At 38.0% G+C, this 21,444-nt stretch overlaps 2 protein-coding genes across 6 annotated transcripts in view; both read left to right on the top strand.

Moving 5' to 3' along the window:
- Positions 1–13,572, top strand: part of LOC122066836 (kelch repeat-containing protein At3g27220-like) — a 16,769-nt gene extending 3,197 nt beyond the window's left edge. For all 3 annotated transcript variants that reach the window (XM_042630674.1, XM_042630667.1, XM_042630669.1), the window contains exons 5-8: positions 1,720–1,890; positions 3,663–3,768; positions 11,852–12,058; positions 13,226–13,572. In XM_042630674.1, the coding sequence (XP_042486608.1) occupies positions 1,720–1,890; positions 3,663–3,768; positions 11,852–12,058; positions 13,226–13,390 (649 nt within the window). In that variant the 3' untranslated portion in view covers positions 13,391–13,572. The remainder of the gene's footprint in view (positions 1–1,719; positions 1,891–3,662; positions 3,769–11,851; positions 12,059–13,225) is intronic.
- Positions 13,573–17,573: 4,001 nt separating this feature from the next.
- Positions 17,574–19,666, top strand: LOC122057741 (F-box protein FBW2-like). Of its 3 annotated transcripts, none has more exons than XM_042619971.1 (3): positions 17,574–17,761; positions 18,170–18,483; positions 18,635–19,666. In XM_042619971.1, the coding sequence occupies exons 2-3, from the start codon at positions 18,179–18,181 to the stop codon at positions 19,152–19,154; spliced, it is 825 nt and encodes a 274-aa protein (XP_042475905.1). In that variant the 5' UTR covers positions 17,574–17,761; positions 18,170–18,178; the 3' UTR covers positions 19,155–19,666. The 3 variants fall into 3 exon arrangements, with proteins under 3 accessions (XP_042475905.1, XP_042475921.1, XP_042475911.1); XM_042619987.1 differs by having other exon boundaries at positions 18,179–18,483; XM_042619977.1 differs by lacking the exon at positions 17,574–17,761 and adding an exon at positions 17,814–17,975.
- Positions 19,667–21,444: the final 1,778 nt, after the last annotated feature.

Here is a 21,444-nt window from a genome sequence, read left to right on the forward strand (position 1 = left end):
GTGGTGGGGGTGTTTGGGGGTTTGTTTTGCTTTGGCAGCAGTATCAATATTAAAAGAGGACGGGCGTTATGTTGCAGCCTAACCATTGGCACGCCTGTAACACTTGCAGTGGCATGCGTATGCATGGTTTGTGTGGCCGATGATTTCCTTTGTTCCTAGATCGGGGCATGTCAATGCACCGTGCTATGTTGGCATTGTAAAGAAAATGTTTTGGGAAATCAAAGAGTTGTGACAACATGGTTTTAAGAGGTGGGGTTAATGTCTCCAAGGGAGCAAAAGCTTGAGGGCTACCTTGAGGAAGGGTGTGTGACCTCACCCTCCTTGGTGTCGTTGCCCGGCATAGCATTGTGATTTTTACGAGGCATTGTGTGTGGGGTTGGCTTGGCCACGCATGCATCAATAGCACAAGTATTCCACGGTCAGATAGATGGATACAATGAGTGGGCACTTGTTAGTCGGAATGGGCCATGATTTTTTCCCAGGTAGGGTGGGTTGACAGGGACTAAGTTAGCAGGAGGTGCTAGCATGGTGCACTGTTGGGAGGCAGAGGTTTGGGTTTGTGGATGGTACTTGTACCTCATATGACTCAGAGGCAACACTGGGTTTGTGTGAGTGGGCTATCCTGTGTCTTGTAGTGTGGGTGTGCCTGTTTTGGGTGTAGCTTGGGTTGAATGTGGCTTGGATTTGTATATGTTGGCGCTTGCTACTAGCATGCAATATGGGTTAGTGGTGGCCCGATGTGGATGAGTGTGCTGCAGGTTTGGCAAACCGTTGGTATTTTGGGTGTCGAGCAAGGGGGCTTCATAGCCATTTGATGGGCGGTAATGGTACCTTGGGTGCAAGCATGGTAATTGGCTTGGTTGTAGTCTTGAGCTACTGTAGCATGGCTTGCCTTATGGTGGTGTACCACTAGTGATGGGCTCCAATAATGAGGGAATCCATAGTTTTGGACGAGTGTCTATGCTGTGATGCAGGGAAGCAACTTTTAGGTTGTCGGGCTTGGTTTGTCAAGTAGCCCTAGTCATTAGGTGAATATCTTGGTTGGGATTCAATGAAGTGATACTGTGGGCTAAGTCGAGCAAGCCTCGGCTAGTGTATGGCTTGTGTGCAGGTCGTGTCCCATCGATTATTGTGAAGACATTTGGGTGAATGCTATGATGGCCTGGGTGGTGTTGGTCTGGCCTTGGTCAAGTGTTGGCTAAGGCACTGCCTTGGCAGTTTTGAACCTAGAAAGAACTTGCCTATGATAGTGAGCCTCATCCTGACCTTGAAAAAAAAATTGAGGGTGGACTTCGGCGCAACGGTAAGGTTGCTCCATTGTGACCTAGTGGTCGCGCGTTCGAGTTGGGAAACAACATCTCTGCAAAGTGGGGCTCAGGCTGCATTCATTATGACCATCCTCAGACCTTGCAGTGGCAGGAGCCTCGTGCACTAAGTACGCCGTTTTTTACTTCCACTTTCTCCTCATTGTTGTACATGTGAGATTTGTGAGTGACTTCTGATTATTAAGAGTTTGATATTCTTCTTTTAGGTTGATGTTTTATTCTGCAGGAATCTACATTTTTTCTTTTTAATGAAATAGAGAGTTAGATGCACCTTTTTATGGCATGCTAAATCCATCATTGAATGTGAATGATTATGACTGATTATGACATTTGACTCATGAAGAATTTGATAGATCATAAATAAAATGAAGGTTTTGAACATGGCAATTTTCAGGTATGCCCCAGCAACTCAGCTTTGGAGGGGCAGACTTCACGTAATGGGTGGCAGCAAGGAGGATCGTCATGAACCTGCAGTAGACCATTGGAGCATTGCAGTTAAAGATGGCAAAGTGTTAGAGAAAGAATGGCGGAGTGAAATACCCATTCCTCGTGGGGGACCTCACAGGTTTTTTACCATCTTGTTCAAAATAAATAAGTAGTTTCTGTAGAAAGTGAAAGAATAAAACGATTTCTATACTATTCAATGCATGAAAATAAATTACACCCTTTGGGATGCTTATCTGAGTAAAACTACATTTTCTTATTGATACTTATGGAATGCTTATTTGAGTAAAAATACTCTCCTAAAGTGATTAGATAACGATAAACCCATCCAAAATGTTTTACAGTTTTGAAAGCTTAGCACATCCTTAAGGTGTTGACCAACGTGGCAATATTGTCTATTTTACACGAATATAAGATGCATATCACACAACATGATGCAAGGTGAATGATTCCAAATAAATACACATCTATATGTAATGCATGCCATTCCAAAGAAATATCAATTATAATTCATTTATTCAAATAATAAGTGCATGCTTAAAATTCAACAGAAGTGAGTAAAGTGATTTTATAAGTAAAAAGAGGATAGTTTTTAACTTAGTTCATAATGTTATATCTCTTATTGATCATAATTATGTTCATTAATATGACGGAAATTTTGAAGCAATCATGTTCATATGTTGTAGAAGAATTTTGTTCTTGAATTGTTTTGAGAAATTTGGACTTGAATAGGTCTTGGGTCAAAATTCCCGAATTCGTCTATTTCGATGCATTTCAAACTAAACTTCAATCTTTTTTCTGATTTCGCTGGAAACATTGTATTATTTCAGTCCCCCCCTCCCCCACCCGAATTCAATTTGGACCTTCAAGAAAAGAGAAGTATTTTTTTGCCAAATTCCCCCAGTTTCAATGGAATTCTGGAACAATTTTTATTCTTGGCATTGGTCTATGTTTTACGCTTATGGTTTTGGAAATATGTCAAAGTGCATACTTAGAACTTTTAATATTTTTTCTCTGGGTTCTTTTTTTTGGGGCCCAATCCCTCAGAGAGAAAACATGATAATATGTAAAAGTGATTCATGTCTTGTTCTATGCACATACACATGCATTACCTAAGATGGCACTCGTAAGCTCATCGTGGAATTAATTGAGAACAGATGCTAACTCCCAATGACTGAACATGACCATGAGTAATTTTGCCATGTTTTGATGGGTATTTGAGCAGAAAGTGCTGACAGTTCTTAAATTAGGATAATTGTATTGTGTGGTGAAATTTACATTTCAATTGCATATGGAAATGAAACTATTTTTGTTGTTTTTTATTTAGTTTTTGATTTGATTCATGTGTCATTTGTTTGTCACCATGGTTCCCATGGAGTTCATATGATGCAACATTTGATAATGCAATACAGTGTTGACATTCTTCTCTCCTGGCCTTGCATATAAGATTTTTTTTTTTCTTTTAACTGCGTAATTTTTATGTAACTGTAAATCTGAATAAATTGAAACTTATAAAATTTTCATTTCACAATTAGGAAGTACGAGTGTAATCTTTTGAGAGTGGTCAGTTTTTTCTGTAGTGGTAATGTATTTTCTATAGTGTCTAGGGAAAAACCACTGAGAATCTTTCATTCAGCAATTTCAACCCGCTTGTGTTTCCTAGCAATTACATTTTTGCTGATTATTGCCCTTTCTTCCCTAGGAAGTTCTAGTTGCATGGATTTTCATTATTATTTGCTCATTATGCCTATGGTTTCATTTACATTATGACTAGGGCTACTCATTGGAAGGGCTGGGGGAAGAAGGGAAGTTCAGTTCTATTAGGATAGCTGTTAAACTTGCATTGGGTAATCTTAGGTTATGTCTCTGATTCTTGAGTTTATATTCTGGCAGGGCTTGTATTGTGGTTGATGATAAGCTGATGGTAATTGGTGGTCAAGAGGGTGATTTTATGGCCAAACCTGGATCACCTATTTTCAAATGCTCTCGAAGGAATGAGGTATTTTGAGATGATTCCTGTATTGTAATCAAATGATAGAATTTGGTTTGGTTCACATTGGATGCCAACTGCTTTATAATTGGAGATAGGACTGGTCTCATCTTGAAGTATTTATCATTGATTGGATTTTTGTCTATTATACTTAATGAGTTAATGCAGTTACAAGCCTACCCAAAAGGTAAGTCATGGGGGTACACGAATTTATGTCTTCTCCTAGTGGCAGTGGGAGTAAAGTAAAATTAGTTGTTTGGTTGTAGTTTCTTTAGGATTTTCAAGTTTTTCGTTTTCCTAGATAGTTTAGGAGTATAATTATGCTCTATTTAGTCTATTACTGGTCGAAGAAGTAGTGGATTGAGTTGTATTAGAATTATAGAGGTTCTAGTTGTAGGAGTCAGATTTTGAGAGTTCTATATAAGCATATCTACACTGCCCTGTGACCATATGAGTTGAATTTATTAAGCTGAGTTTTAGTTAAGGAGTTTGACTGCTTGTGCGTTAATATAGGGTGAGTTTTATCATTTTTGTGTTCCTTCCTTTATATCTGTCAATTTTAGATACAAATGTGATGTCCGTCATCTCTTTCTCTCTTTATACTTCTTCCCAATCAAAACCTGTTTCCACTCCTATTGTGCTATTGTGCTCTATCTATTTTATCAACAACTCCTCCTTACACTTTTAACCTGTAATTTCAGCTACCAGTTACCAATTTCTGCTAATATTTATCATGAAATCTGAGCCTTAGATTGAGGATCAGATCTGTCCATTATAATACCTCAGATCTGCTTATCAACTTATTAATCAAAGCCTTGTATCTTGTATTTAGGTCCATCATTTGCAAGCTAATCTGACCCTTTGGTTTCCTGACTGCATTGGTTTGGTATTGTAGCCAAACTTGAACTTTCTATTCACCATGGATGATCCTAATCAGCAGTTCTTGATGTGATATTCCTAATCAAAGCTGATGTTCACAACAGGATTGCTACTTGTGATGGATTCCTAGCTTCCTGTGCAAAAAATGAACAGTGTAATAGAAAATGTGATTGATGGAGAACCCTTAGGGAAGAAAGGGGAAATCAGAGTAGAGAGGGGGAAAAAGGAGAAGCACACACTTCACTAGTGCACAAACTCAACATATTCATTCAATAATCAAAATCACTCTCTAAATCTTCAATCGATTACAGCCAATATATAGGAAAATAGGAACATGAAATTAGAAACTTAACTGAAATGGAAACTAGCCTAAACTAGGAAACAAGTATAAAAAGGAAACCAAAGCAAGGAAATAAATCCTACTCCTACGTTTAAGTCTGGAAAATAAAAGCATGAAATAAAATACTACGTAAACTATTAATTTTATTTCCAACCCTTGTTAGACCAAAACCCTGGGCTGGACCGATTCTTCTTGGCTCTTGGCTTCCAAAGCCGGTCATGTTGGTCCAACCAAGAAAGGGCAGCCGTATCTGCATCAACTCTCCTCCTCTGAAAAGAACTCGACTCCGTCGAGTTAGGGAAAGGACCGAGGAGACCGTCTGAAGGAATACGTTGAATGAGGAACGAGCCCACCATTTTCTTGAGCTTAATTTCAGGGAGATCTTTGGCATGATGAAATTTCATAGTCTTGTTGGCATGCTTGAAGGCATAGGTATTGACATAGCCATAATGCTGTACTTTCTTATCAAACAACCAAGGTCGACCAAAAAGGATATGGCACACCTTCAGAGGGAGGACATCACATTGGACTGTATCCTTAAATCCACCAATAGAATATGTGACCAAGCACATGTCTGTGATTTTGAGATTAGTGTTGTTCACCCAAGCAACCTTGTAAGGATTAGGATGTGGTTCTGTATTCAATCCCAGCTTACGAACAACGTCTTCAGAGGCAACATTAGTGCAACTGCCTCCATCAATGACCAAGGTTAGCAACTGATCATTGCACTTCACATGAGTCTGAAAAATACTACTGCGGCGCCAATCTTCATTTTCAGTGGCCTTCTGAGTGGTCAACACATGACGAATGACATAAAAAGGATGTTGGTCTTCGTCACTGAGAGTGTCATTGACTTCACCTGTTGCACGCTCTTCTCGTAAATCAACTGTGTTAGAACCAAGTTGCTATTCGGGAATATATGGTATAGGAGAATCCTTATCAATAAAAGCAACCAAACGGCTGGGACATTGAGCACTGATATGTCCAAATCCATGGCATGAGTAGCACCGAATTGTAAATTTTGAAGAATCAGAAGGTTTATCTAAACCACGCTGAGGGGGTGAGTATGGGCGGGTAGGCCGTGAAGATGACATTTCAGAGACATGTCGAGGTGGAGAATACGGCCGACTAGGTCGTGAAGAGGACATAGATGTAGCACTAGCCTGTGGTTTGCTAGATGACCTCTCTTGGGTAGGAGACTCTTGCCAAACAGAACTAGTACCTCGAGAAAAAGTATCTGCAAAATTTCTCCGGTTGTATGGGCGTTTTAGACTTTCCTCAACCTGATATGCTACTTGTACGGTGTCTTCCATAGTAGGCAATCGACTAAATGCAAGGGAAGCACTAAGTTGAGGGTGCAAACCATTGCGAAATTATGCTACTAATACTTCTTCATCCCACTCAAAGTCAGAACGAGTGACCAAATAATAAAATCTAGCAACATACTCTTCAACGGTCAAATTCTCTTATTTCAACTGTGCAAACCTGAGATGCATGTGTTGCTTGTAATCAGAAGGCAAGAATCGCCGATTCATGACTTCATACATTTCAGCCCAAGTAGTGACCAAACCAATGCCTCGGGTTCGGTTCTGTTGTTGTTGCTTGATCCACCAGACTCGGGCTGTGCCTTTCAGTTTGGCCTCTGCAAATAGGATCTTTCGAGCCTCAGTCAACCCGTACCATCTGAAGAATGTATCTAAGCTGTGAATCCAGCCAAGGTACAATTATGGATTATTGTCTCCATAAAAATCAAGGACATCCAATTTTGCTGCTCTTTCTGCTCCATCATCATGTTTGCCAGTCCCTTATGGTGGTGGAGGTGGTGGTGGTGGTGTATGATGTGGTGGAGGTGGTAGTGTTACTGACGGATCCTATGGAGTGGTGTTGGAAGAATACCCAGATGGAATGGGACTCTTTCCTTTATTTGCTGCCACCAAACGATCAATAGAAACTTGCATGGATCCCATGGAAACTTGCATAGATTCCACCATTGTTTTTAGGGACGTGACCATGTTAGTGAGAGCATCAGATTTTGTATCAGTTTCTCCTTTATAAGAATTCAGCTGTTGAACAACTTCACTATTGGCTACTATGGTGATGATTAACAAAATAGCACTCAAAGAATAATGGTAGCATAGTAAATAACTTGAGGCTTAAAGGGCAGGGGCAGAATAGTAAATAACTTTTTTTAATTTTTTTTAATTTTTTTGGCAAAAGTGTAATTTTATTTTGGAAGTTCAAATGAAACCACAAAAGGGTGTGTCACGTCACGTATGGGACAGGGGTTTAATTGGAAATAAAAAAAATATGGGACAAAAAGGGGAATAATGAAAGAAATGGAGGGGTATTTTTGGCAAGTCAGAAGAATTTAAAATAAAAAGAAGAAAAATAAGATCGTGGGTTGGGGGTTTCACTGACAAAGGGGAGGAGGGGATCTCTTACTCAGAGATGGAATCAACACCAGCAGGGGTCACTTCCAACGATGGGAACAGCGGCTTACGAGAAGGCTGAAGCAAGATTTCAGGCTGGCAGGATGTTCGAGCATAACAGGCGGTGATGGAGGAAATCCGGAACAGGTATGTTCTTCCGTCTTCTTGCTTCTTCTTTTCTTCCCTACTCCTTTTCTTCTGTTCTTCTTCTTCGTTGACTCTCTCTTCTTGCTGCTCCTTTTTTTTTTTTGCTGTTGTCGGAAGGAATAGAGGGTAAAAGAGGGGAGGCGGTAGGGCAGGGAGGTTTTGGGATTTTATTTATTTATTTATTTATTTTTAAAGTTTCTGTCGGAACCAGAAAGAGGAGGCGGTGGCTGTTGTCGGAAGGGAAAAGAAGTGAAAAGAGAGGCGGTGGGATTTTCTGGTTGGGAATCGAAGTGAGGAGAAAAAGAAAGGGAGGCTTTGGGATTTTTTTTTTTTTTTTGTTCTCAGTATCGGTGGAAACCAACACAGAGAATCGGAAGGGAAGAAGAAAGATGGGGAAGGAATAGGATTCTTCGGCTCTGATACCAAGTTGATGGAGAACCCTTAGGGAAGAAAGGGGAAATCAAAGTAGAGAGGGGGAAAAAGGAGAAGCACACACTTTACTAGTGCACAAACTCAACATATTCATTCAATAATCAAAATCACTCTCTAAATCTTCAATCGATTACAACCAATATATAGGAAAATAGGAACATGAAATTAGAAACTTAACTGAAATGGAAACTAGCCTAAACTAGGAAACAACTATAAAAAGGAAACCAAAGTAAGGAAATAAATCCTACTCCTACGTTTAAGTCTGGAAAATAAAAGCATGAAATAAAATACTACGTAAACTACTAATTTTATTTCCAACCCTTGTTGGACCAAAACCCTGGGCTGGACTGGTTCTTTTTGGCTCTTGGCTTCCAAAGCCGGTCATGCTGGTCCAACCAAGAAAGGGCAGCCGTATCTGCATCAGTGATGTAGTAATTGAAGTTCTAGTTAAGGATTTATGACTGAGATGAAGATGAATTGCTTGAAGACTTTTTTTTTTTTTAATCAAAGGAAAAGAAAATTACATTAAGATGCTTGAAGACCTAGTTGAAGTGTAGATTTTCAAGAGAAGGCCCACACTGAAATTGAGCCTTTTGAAGCTGATCCTCACTGAAGTTGACCCTGAAGGAAAGATCCCTATTGAAAAGGAATAAAGAGAGGCTGGAGTTCGGGAAAGGAAACTGGGAAGGGAAAAAAGTGAAATGATTTGGGCCGACCCTATGTCCAATTGGTGTTTTGAGCGATCTATGTACAAATACCAATGACAGCCATATCATATTGAAGATTCTTCTTTGTTGAATTTCAGGCTCAGTTGAATCATTTGTGCTTAGACTGTAAATGGCGATCTGAACTCTGTTCTGGTGTTCCTTAAAAATATTGTAGCAGACTTTTTATAAGGTTCTTGATGTGGGAGCATCTCCTAAGATAGCCTCTTATGTGCCTCGACATAACAATGCATGGTCCGAGTGGGGTGTGAACAATAAGCCCTCGGGAGTCTATCCTGCAAATATGAAAGAAAACATGCAAGTTTCAGTACCAATAATTTGTTACTAGGAGCCTTATCTTATTTCCTTATTATATATTAGATTTTATCAATGGGCTTTTGACATGGATATATACTTGTAACTGTGCTTCGTTATATGGTCCATGGGGGGGGTGTTATAGAGTTAGTCTTAAGTTTCTAAATGGATTAGGAGATGGGTTTCCTATATTTTTAATTAAGTTCTGTTTTGTGAATATGGTTGTAGGGTTGTTGGAATTTCGAATTGAACAGTGTTGAGTTTAAAGCTTTGGTTCTCTTCTTTTGGCTGAGGCCATTAATAGCTGCTATCCTAATTTCCATGGAGGAATACTTGTGCAATGACAGTAATTTACAGAATTGTCAATGGACCTTCTGGGTAAAACTATGGGTTGATTTACAATCTGGTAAGCCTACTTGTCAGATTTCTATTGAAGTTTCTAAACCAGAAAAAGATTCCTTTCCGTTGAAATTTCTCCATAATTTGGGAGTTGTTTGATTTTCTCTTTCTGGATGTAAATTAGTTTTGTTTTCCAACCCACAAACCCTAGCAGACCTGCTTGGTCTGGACGTAAAAACCTACTTACTGTAAATGATTCTGATAGTGGGTCCAATCTTGATTTGGCTTTGTTTGGTTGGGTTGAAACTGGGTTTTATTGTTCGTTCTACGGTACAGCTATTGTGCTCTTTGACAAAATTTTTATAAATTTTTATAAATTTTCTGGAAGTCTTTTCTTCTGGCTATTGGTTGGTTTTGGCCTTTTGGGAGGGAAATAAGTCAATTAAGTATCCTCTGATGTTTATCTGACTTAGAAGCCTAACAGATCCTTCTTCATCCAAGTTTCTGATCAAGTTATTGTGCTGGTTTGACAAACAATTCCTTCCATTGAATTGAAGTACCGTTAAGCATTCACTAGTGATTCCTATGTGCTGTTACAGTATGTTCTCTGTCCTTATTTCTATTTCTCTATTGGTAACTAAGTCTGATTTACTTGCTTTTTCTGTCATCCTTAGTTACTATGTCTATTCTCTGTTTCCATTTTGAGTTTGACTTGCTATTCGTTGGATTCTAGTTGTTGTTTTCTATTGGTTTCTAAATCTGAGTTTCTATTTTGGCTACATCCTATGTGCTGTTACAGCATGTTCTCCATCTTTACTTTCTCTTTTTCTATTGGTAACTAAGTCTGATTCACTTGCTTTTTCTGTCATCCTTAGTTACTATGTCAATTCTCTGTTTCTATTTTGAGTTTGACTTGCTATTCGTTGGATTCTAGTTGTTGTTTTCTAAATCTGGGTTTCTCTTTTGGCTATGCTATTTTGTGAGACTACTCCATATTGTCAAATCTGACTATATTAGATCAACATAAGATTTTACAGGCTTGTTCTTTTTGACTAATAGACCATTCGACCAGATTTTCATGCATATCTGAGTTGTCCCTATACCTGCGATCTTGTTGCAGGCCGATCTCCCATTGGACTTCACTGGTTAGCACTGCATTAATTGGATTGCTTAAATTGGGTCTATTTGCAGCTAATTAAGGTTTCATTGACCCCTGACTTCATCAGTCCTTCACTAGAAGTCCATGATGATTTTGTCATCGTTTTCTTGTCTCAATACCATTCCACTAAAAGGGATAAAGAATAAGAAAATTAAATCTCTTTCTAGCTCGAGTGTTATGGATGTAGGTTTTATTTGTAGCTCGGAAGAGAAAGACATGAGGGAAAGTTAGGTTCATAGGTTCAGAATTTTGTACGGCTCTGGAGTTGGATTAGGAAAACATGGAATTCAAAAAAAGAAAATCACGGGAGTAGACAGAAAGCGTGGGATCCTTGTTCTTTTTAAATTCAAGGCTTTTGTTTTAATTTTTTTTTCTTCTGGGGAACAGGTGAGGGAGCTACTATATGTGAATTATAGGTTTTTATTGGTTTTCTGGTGTTTATTTGTGGACTTGGTACATGTCCTTTTGTAACGTGGTTTGGGGTATTAGGGTTTATTAGGGCTGTGTCAATAAAATTTCCATATTGTTGTGATAAGTTTCATATGGTTTTTTATAGAATGGATTCATAATGCATACTTTTCTATCCTTTTTAATAATTTCATTGTGTTTGTTAGTAGTCCGTCGCTTTAAACTGAGTGGGTTGGCACAGAAGGATTTCCAAAGCTGACCCCAATTAGTTAGGGTAATGCTTAGTTTCATTTTGAGTTGGTTGCAAGTTGGTGAAACGCTTCTATGAGTCATTTGACTTATGCTTAATGCACTTATCTGTTATTTTATGAGAGAAAATAAAATTGAAGTATTTGAAAAACTAGATGTGTTATCCCTGTTCTTATCATGAACCATTGCTACAATGAAAAAAGAGCATAACAAGTGCACAAGGCTCCCGCCACTGCGGGGTCTGGGGAGGGTCATAATGTACACAGCCTCTTTGCGGAGAGGCTGTTTCCTGACTTGAAACTGCAACCACTAGGTCGCAATGGTGCAACCTTACCGTTGCACTTAGGTGTGCCCTTATGAACAATTGCTACAATGGTCAACTGAAATTGTGTTCAACTGATCAATAGATAAAAAAACATCCTATTGTTGGTCATATAATTATTTGGTATTTTGGTTTCATTTTGTTCTTAGCGGCCCCATAACATTTCTTTCAACAATTACATGCTTGCTAAGTATTATATATGGAAGTGGTTATCAGTTGTGCTATTTTCATAATCTGTTGCAATAGTGTGTTGGGGATGCATATTTTTGACGGGAAGTCTGTTCACTTAATTTTTTATAGGGTTTAGGTTGTTAGCTTCCTCTTTATATATTGTTTTTAGATAATGCAAATTATAATTGTCTCTTTCAGGTTGTATATACTGATGTTTATGTGCTGGATGATGAGATGAAGTGGAAAACATTGCCTCCAATGCCAAAGCCTAACTCCCATATAGAGTTTGCATGGATTCTTGTGAACAATTCTATTTTGATTGTTGGAGGCACAACAGAAAAGAACCCTGTGACGAAAAGAATTATCCTTGTTGGAGAAGTTTTCCGTTTCAATTTAGATACATTGGTATGGACCTTTTCCTATCATTCACTTGCATTAATGAATATAGGCAAGCATTTAGCTTAAGACAAAATCCCCCTATGGCAGTCAAATTGAGGTGCTACTCTAGTAAATGTTAACCTTTCCTGCATCAATCATTTTTTTTTAAAGTAATTATTGCCATAATCTGATCACTTGCTAGTCCCTCCATGCTCTCAGATCTATTCTTTCTTAATTCTTGCTGTGAAGTACTATTAAATTATTATTTCACTTCTCAATGCCAAACATTCTTTTAAACCCTATTCTCGTTTGTATTTCATAGCCTTAAGTGCCCCCATCTTTCATGTTTAGAACCCATTACCAGCTGGAATTAAAGGTATTCTTAGTCCTGCATCAGAGCCTAGCTATGTCTGCTTTTCTTTTCCTTCTGTTGGAATATTGCCTTTAAGGTTTCTATGGCACCTGTTTTTTGGACGGTGTCCTAGATGGACTGATATTCACCTTTTGTTATCTCCATTTGAAATTATACTTGAATTTAGAATTTAGTATATACATACAATGACATGGAGCTTCTTGATCATGAATGATGAGAAGTGCACTTCTGGGTGATACAAGATCTTTCTTCTAAACTTGTGTTATTTCTTTCTGAAATGCTTCCAGTTACTCCTACTCTCTTGGATTAGTAGCATCATATATTCATATTATTGCCTGCTGGGGACTGAACAACATTGGGTGTGCGCAGCTGCTGTTTTTTTTTTTTTAATAAAAATGTTCATTGGTTGCATGGAAGTTAATGGAATGGGTGATTCTAAATAATTGGTACATGTCTGGAGTCTCCACTGGATGGCCCATGTATGATAAGAGATTCCCATGTTTCAGTTGGTAACCCAATTGTGTAATGTTAATCAATGTAGTAACTTCCTTTTGGCAACTGTTCACTGGTTGCTATCTGAAAAATTTGGCAGATAGATTCCTTCTTATGTCTATATTTTTGTTAGCATTGATCTATACTATTCGCCCTTGTACATCACATCATCCAAGAAGCTGCATCATCCATATATTTGTGTGATTCCTTTTGTTGCTATTGTATTAAATTTTGCCTTTGTTGTTTCCTGTATCATTGCGCTCTGGCCATTGTTAATGTGAATTATAAATTTAATACCTTTGACATTCATGCTTTGCTTCCTATTACAGAAATGGTCAATTTATGGGAAGATGCCTTATCGCGTAAAAACCACTCTGGTGGGTCTCTGGGATGGTTGGTTATACTTCACATCTGGACAGAGAGACAGAGGACCAGATGATCCACAGCCAAGGAAAGTTGTCAAAGATATGTTTAGAACCAAGTTGCACTTGTGATTTTTTTCTTAGTCAGCAATTCTAAGTATAACCAGAGGTTTGGTTTATTCCTTTTTTCATTTTTTGGGTCCTAGTCAAGTGAGTACTTGACCGATTGTAGCATATGTGGCTTATAGAGGAATCTCACCTTCCCTGTTTTTTCATAGTCAATTCACTGCCTGCAGCATAGCGGTTATATGGAATCAATCCACCCCATTTCTTTTAGCTCCCATATTCGTTGACATTAATATAAATGAGAATCTTAGGGAAACAAACTAAATTTATCATTTCCAGAGGAAACAAAAATGTCTGCCATAGCTCTCTCTCTCATTTAAGGTAACTAGCAAAACGGAAGAAAATGCTTGTGCTATCTCAAAATCCAAACCTGCACTGTGAAAAGTTCAATCCTGGTGCAGATTCCTATGACTCCAATTGGTTGCAAGGGGAATTAAAGGAAAAAGAAGTGTAATTTTTAAACTTGATGGTTTTTGCAATCATTTCCGTATTTGAATATAACTAATTTCAAATTGTTTATTTATTTATTTATTGAATATTTCACTTCCCTTGGCTTTAAAATTGCCTTGCAACAAAAGATAACCTACAAGGCTACAAATATGCAAAATAATAAGTTAACAAGTAGGCTATTAGCAAATATGTCATATACATATGAAGGGTGGATTTCATGTTAACTAATCCAAAGCTCCTTGGTTCTACCCTTCTGGATAGCCTCAACAATTTTACTCCTGCAATCAAGCATGGTTTCACAGTTAATTGTCACTAGCAACAATAAATGCCTTTTACATCCCAGGGTCGCGTAGAATTTTTGCATACAAAGCAGGCACATATATGAGACCTATAAATACAAGATTGGTGTTTCGTTTGGTAGAATGCATACTCCACAGAAACCCCTTTTGGAGTTTATTTCCATGGAGTGAACAGGGATTTGAAGCCTCTGCTTGCAATGCGGCTTCAAAATCCAAATCTACTTCCATTCTCTAACCCTTCGGCCCCTCCATACATGCTATGGTTCCACCCTCTAATGTCAAAGGAAATAAGCTTGTATCCTTAATCCAACAATAATAACTCTGTGAAATCAAATGCAAGAATCTATCATGGTCTTTTTGGTTTTCAAAAAAAAGAAAAGAAAAAAAAAAACCTGACATGGGATTGTAAGGAACCGTTTGATAATGTTCTTAAAAACGTGTTTCTGCTTTTTTTTGTGCCAAGAAACGGAAGAACGACCTTAAAAATATTTGATAAAAATACGTTTCGTTCCACCCATTTTTAGGAACATAAATAGAAATTTATGATACAAGAAACGGAATGGTGAAACATGTTATACTTGTTTCACTATTTTTAGAAACAAGTTGAGGTAAAAATATTGGGGAAATGCCTAATAAAAAATCGATCAAAGAGCAACTCGTTTATCAAACACTAAAAAAATCCATTGTCCGTGTTGTAGATCTCAGTGAGGCCGATCCGAGAAATAAGTTTATGAAACATCAAAAAATCCGTTTCTGTTCTTAATAACGTAAAAAATCGTTTCTGTTGTTTCTAGATACAAAAACAGCAGAAACATTATCAAATGGTGCCTAAGTAACCTACAAAGTGTTGGTTTCATTGAAGGATCATGAGAAGGATTTTGGAAACCTCTGGCCCTGGAAAGGGTACTGACCAACCTATCAGTAGGGTTCTCTACGGCGAGAGATATTGCAACGTATGGATAATCAATCATTCAGTAGATGCAATGGTACCTAATATGTATTTATGTTCCTCCTAATCCAAGCCTTACCGTTTTGGGAAAGCCTAGGTATGTTATCATCCTCTTGATATCCCTTTCTAATCATATCAGATAATGAATTATTAGAGTTAAATATTAATTTGGTGGGAAAGTGTCTAAAACTTGACAGTATTGGAAAATTGGATTTGCCAAATACTCTATAATGAGTAAGTATGTTCTGATGACGACAAAACATGATTACCTGGGTGATAATCTGCCAAATTGGATACTTTGGTAATGATCTTATGGTCAGGATGGTTTTGAGAATATTATTGATTTAGAAAAGGTGGACATATCCTCTCTGATGTTACAAAGGGGATTAAGGGGTAAGGGGTGGAGGAAAGGGGGATACAATGGGGAAGAGAGAGAGAGAAGGGGGGGGGGGGGAGTGGATATTAGATGCTCGAAATTAGGACCTCCCCGGGACAAGTGCTCTATTACACTTTATTCCAATCAGCATCGTTAGGTGTAGGGATATAGGTATATAGCACAGATCCACTCCCAGCCCTTAGTTCTGTGCGACACGGTGTAGCGCAGTAGCGCACTATAGAGGATCTTGATCCTTGTATTAGTTTTTGTCCTCGCATCAAGCCTTAAACTAAACACTCAGGAGGTTATTTTGGGAGAACATATTAAAACCTTTTATAGTGGTTTTTATGAATCCTAGGATAATGTAGACAACCGAAAAAAAAAAATGTCCCTATTTAACAACATTTCAATTTTCTCTCTGTGATGTGGAGTGTATCTCCCACCTATACATCTTTGATACTTTTTGCCAACAGTCTCTTATAGTTTCCCATAAAGGCAACAAAAACTTTCCATCCACCATAACCCTTTTCTGTATTTACCCCTGTTCCTCTTCTTTTGCATCCTTAGTGCGTTGCCTTTTGCTTTCCTCTTGAATTTTCTTCTCGGTGAAGAAAACTTTCGCCTTGACTTCTTTTAATTGGGACCTCCTTGGGGGCAAGTGCTCTATTACATTTTGTTCCAACAAGCTGTGTTAGGCATGCGAATGTAGTGCAGATCCAAGGGCTGAGAGCACTTTGGGTTATGTGTCTGAAGGCTTCCCGTCCTTGGATCTGCACTACATGGTGTAGCGCACTACAGTAGACCAAGATTCATGCGCTAGTTTTTGTCCTTGCATCAAGCTTGCGTTAAATTGAACACTTTGTAATAAGGGAATTAATTGCTTTGGTTCCGATGTAGAGGGTTTGATTAGGTTCGGTGCAGATTTTGTAGGTAAAATCAAAATCAAATCATTTACTAATTGGTTTTCTATAATAAAATTGAAACCATTTATGAATGGCTTTGGTTTTAATGGTTTTTTAATTTTTTTTCTAAATAATTTCTTTACCTTTAAAATTTTTAGTGAAATGGATGTAAATTGTAGCATTGAATTGAATTGTTTATTATCATATACTTTTTTAAAATAATTGTTTAATGTAAATTTAATTTTTTATTTATTAAAATGTATGTAAACTTGACATTGAATGACTTAAACTTATTACGTATATATTAATCGGTTTAACGGTTTAAATATTAAAACCATATCGAACCATTTGATATACAGTTTCATGATTTCAGTGTAAATGATTCGATTTGATTTTGATAAATAATTCTGCTTTCAAATTCACATCCTCACTCTGGCGGGTTGAAATCGTCTGCAATTTTGATCTCATACAATTCCGTAAAATACCACCTTCAGGAGGTGACACGTGTATTGATACCAATGCAATAGTCCAGATCTGGTACAACTAATAAAACCTTAAATCAATAAAGAGTCATTTAAATCAGATCTGGACCATTGCATTGGTATCAATACACGTGTCACCCACTGAAGATGGTATTTCACAAAATTGTACGAGATTGGAATTACAGACGATTTTTTTCCCACTCTCGCAGCATCTCCACCTCTTGATAGTTTCTCTCACATTCGTCCAAACCAATATCAGGACATTATTTTAGGGAAACATATATTAAAACCCTTTTTATAGGGGTTTGTGAATTCTAGGATAATGTTGACATAAAAAAAATAATAATAATAATAATCCAAGTTTAACAAGATTTCAATTTTCTCTCTATGATGTGGAAAGTGTACCTTTCTCCTTTCTATATTTCTTTGATGCTTTTTCCCAGCAGTCTCCTTACAGTTTTCCAAAAGCAGCAAAATCTGGAAAAAAATCCTCTGTTTTTCTCATCCTATTTTTCCTTGTTTTGCTACCTATAGAACACGACACGTGGACAACTTTAAGATCAACGCACCGGATGCAATAATCCTCACCCAATCTTGACCGTTGATCTTAAAGTTGTCCACGTGTCGTGTTCTGTAGGTAGCAAAACAAAAAAAAACAGGAATGAGAAAAATAGAGGATTTTTCATCCACAAAAGCTTTCCATCTATGATATCCCTTTTCTGTTTTTCTGCCTGTTCCTCTTCTTTTCCATGCGTAGTGCGTTGCCTTTTGCTTTCCTCTTGGATTTTCTTCTCGCTGAAGGAAAACTTTCGCCTTTGACCTCTTTTAATTCTTGTTGTTCTTGTGATCACAATGCACAGAGTTGGGTAGCTGTTTTACTCTCTTGCTGCTCCTTTTTCCCTCTCAGGTGGAAAGACCGGTAAGTACCACCCCCCCCCCCCCAAAAAAAAAAAAAAAAACCTTTGAAATCTGAAAAGCAGAGCTTCCTTTCTCTTCTACAAACCATTGAATGTGATGTAGGAGATTTTGCATTCCCTTCTCTGTCTTTGTTCTGCCTATTTCTTGATATATCATGTCGTCTAGGCCTGTCTCTCCTGGGTCTTCCCATGCTTCTGTAGTTCTTCTCTTATAAGGTTCTTTCTTGATTTGCATGTATCACCTTCTTGTTCTTCTGTAAATGGTAGTTCTTTCTTCGTTTAATTATTTGATGACTGTTTCTGGTATTGATTAGTCGGCAGTGCTCCATCTGGGATATTAAAAATTTGAACAAAGAAATACTTTTTTTTTTTCTTATTATTTTAATCCCTATTATGCGTCTGTCTTGAAGAAAGATTAGATGGAGGGAGGCGAAATTCGGTGTTGGGACGAGCTAATCCCAGATGCGCTCGGGTTAATCTTCAGCAAATTATCTCTGAAGGAGAAATTAACTGTGATTCCAAGGATTTGCAAACCATGGAGTAAAGCACTGATGGGGCCTTACTCTTGGCAAGAGATCGACATTGCACAGTGGTGCTACGACCATTATCAGCCTGAGCTACTGGATCGAATGCTTCGAATGCTGATCGGATTCTCTGGTTCCCCTCGGGAGCTTTCTGTATATAATATACCTAACGATGCCATCTTCTCCTTCATCGCAGACCAGTAAGTAGAAATTCTCGTAAGACCTACTTTTTCGCAATTCTTTATAGTTTTAATTAGAACCCCTTCCTCAAATTTCAGTCGTTTTTGTATTCTTATTTGTAAGCCATGGATTTGGTGATCTGGGTTTCATCATTTTTGTTGGTTTTGCAAGTGCCGGTTCCCTTGAGACCTTGCAGATTCCGTACAGCCAGATAAGTGATTCAATAGTGGAAAAGGTTGCAGGGAGAATGTGTGCCATCACTTTCTTGGACCTGAGCTACTGTTATAACATTGGCCCTCGTGCTCTTGAAGCATTTGGCAGGAACTGTAGATTGCTTTCGGGCTTGAGAAGGGCAAAGGGTTCATTTTGTTCGGTCAACGAGGAAGCTCACGCCATTGCAACAACAATGCCCGAGCTCAAACATCTTGAAATAAATTACATGCTCATCACAGCTGAAGGGGTTTTTGACATTATCTCTGGCTGCCCAAAACTTGTATATTTGGATGTGAGAAACTGCAGGTATTCGAAAGTCTCTGAAAAGTTCCTCAAAGAGAAATACCCTGGGCTGAATGTGCCGCTTTATTACTTCTATGATGAAATTACTTTTGAGAATCTGCCAACGACTTTCTCATCTGTTGTGTTAGAAATGGATGTTGAGGAAGATATGTGGGACTACGATGAAGATCTCTAATGGAGTTGGTTTTTGATGGTGCAGATCAAGATTGGGCAGCTTTATTAGAGTGTGATCTGGATGAATTAATAGACTTCAGCTTAAATCTCTTTACTGGTGTTGTTACTTGTTACTACTACTCTACTAGTATAGTATGCAACTTTTCTTATGCTTTGGCCTTTGGTAGAAGTGGACGTTGCTCTTCAATTCCCTTTCTCCAGTGTTTTGGTTTTTTAGAAACAGAACAGAACAGAATGGTCGAAGATGATCTCCTCAAAACTTGGTGACTGATCAGGACACCACATACCATTCTGAAGTTGGGGGCCAAGTCCCACATTGGAACCTTATAAAGGGCAAATATGTTATTCCATAAGAGGGAGAAGAAGAGAGACAGGGATGGGCTAGCATACGCTAAGTAACTAGCAAGTGTGAAAATATTGCATGCAGTGTCCCATGCTGAATATGCTCACGCGCCGATGTGCATCTGCAGATAATCGATCTCTTGCCTAATAGAAATTTCTGCCTTTTCTCTAGTAGAAGTTATCTTTTAAAGAACCAACATTTTTACGCCATGGCAGAAATAATGGTTCAGGAACTGTGCTACACAAATGCTGGCACTTCCAAATGGTTTTACCACTAAATTCTATGGATTCACTTGCACACCTACACATGGGGTTTGAAAAGTGTTGAATTTTGCAAAGTTGTGTTGAATGTTTCTATACCAGTTCCAAACAAAAAGCTGTGACGATGAACTCAAAAAGGAGCTTTGGAACCAGGAGGAGTGAGAACTGTATAGTGGTAGATACAGTTAATAAAATTAACTCCATTAATTCCATACCTGAGCTTTGGAACCAGGTTCTAAAAACAATTCAAATCTTTTCTTTTTTTTTGGGTAGCATAAAAAAACATTCATGTCACCACCACTCACCTGGCCAGTCCAAATTTCCTGGTTTTCCTTCGCTCTTTCCCACCAGTTTGACCATATAATAACCCATCTAATATTACTCAGAAAACAAAGAGAGACTTACAAATTTATGAGAAGAGTATAAGACACAAAGGCGAAAGAAGGAACAGTATGTTAGGGAATTCATTTGCCTCCATTATAGTCCTCATTAAACCACTGACTGATCAAAGTGCACACTTGGGAGCTGTAGCTTCTTTTCCCTCTCTTCCTCTTGCCTTCTCGCCGTCTCTCGCTCTCTCCTCTTCATGTCAGGCTTATAAACCAGTGAGCCTTTGCCTTCTCAGCCACCATCGATTCACCAAGAAAACGGAGGCTATATTCTCCTCGATCATCCATATTCTTTCTTTTAGTTTATTTTTGCAGATTCCACAGTCGTTCTTTGCTTTCTTTCCACCCATTTCATTTTCCTCTAAAAATATTTGAGATGCCATAAAAATTTTTGGGTCTTAAATCTCTTGCTCTGTTTTTGTTATGGATGTATTGATGTTTTAACTTTAATTTTTTTTGGATTTCTTGCTTTGCCTTCTTGCCTAGTATTAGATCAAACACCAAGAAATACGAACCTTTTGCCTAGTATTAGATCAAACACCAAGAAATAAGAAAATAAATAGACAAAAGATCCACACGACACAGAGATTTAACGAGGTTCACACACCAGTGTGGTGTGCTACTTCCTCGGGCGAAGAAGAAGATGATTCACTGTGCAGAAAGGAGATTACAACCAAGTACGGCGAGAAAACTTGCCTTGAAACCCTAGGTCGAAAAATTCCTCAAAATATAATGACCTTTCTCAACAAGACAACAGTACATTATATACTTCAAGTTGCGGGTTGACCCATTGGGTCGCAATCGATCCAGTCGAACCATACTCTTAGAAAACTTCCTATTCGAGTCGCCATCAAAATATGTTAGATCGGGTCAATTTTCAAAACGAATCAAGAATTAGAGGCAAACTTAACACCTAGTTCATTGATTCTGATTGTTAGAGATATGGGACCTTTTTCTTCCATCGTATTGTTTAGGATGATTCACTTCTCCTCTCTTCTCTCTATCTAGGTAAGTGAAAAAGTTTTTGGAAAAATTACATGATTACCACTTTTGGATTTCTCTTTACAAAATTGCCCATTAAAAGTTCCAGTTAACAAAAATACCCAAAATTAGGTTTCCTTTACAAAATTACCCACTTATAGTTTAAGTTAACAAAAATACCTAAAATTGAGTTTGGGTTTACAAAACTACCCACTCAAAGTTATAGTAATAAAAAAATGAGAAAATTGCATTGCCACCCCCTGAACTTTGGTCCTTATTCAATGCCACCCCCTGGATTTTTCGAAACACCAAAAACAC

The sequence above is a fragment of the Macadamia integrifolia genome, chromosome 2 (genome assembly GCF_013358625.1).
Source record: "Macadamia integrifolia cultivar HAES 741 chromosome 2, SCU_Mint_v3, whole genome shotgun sequence".
Lineage (NCBI taxonomy): Eukaryota > Viridiplantae > Streptophyta > Magnoliopsida > Proteales > Proteaceae > Macadamia > Macadamia integrifolia.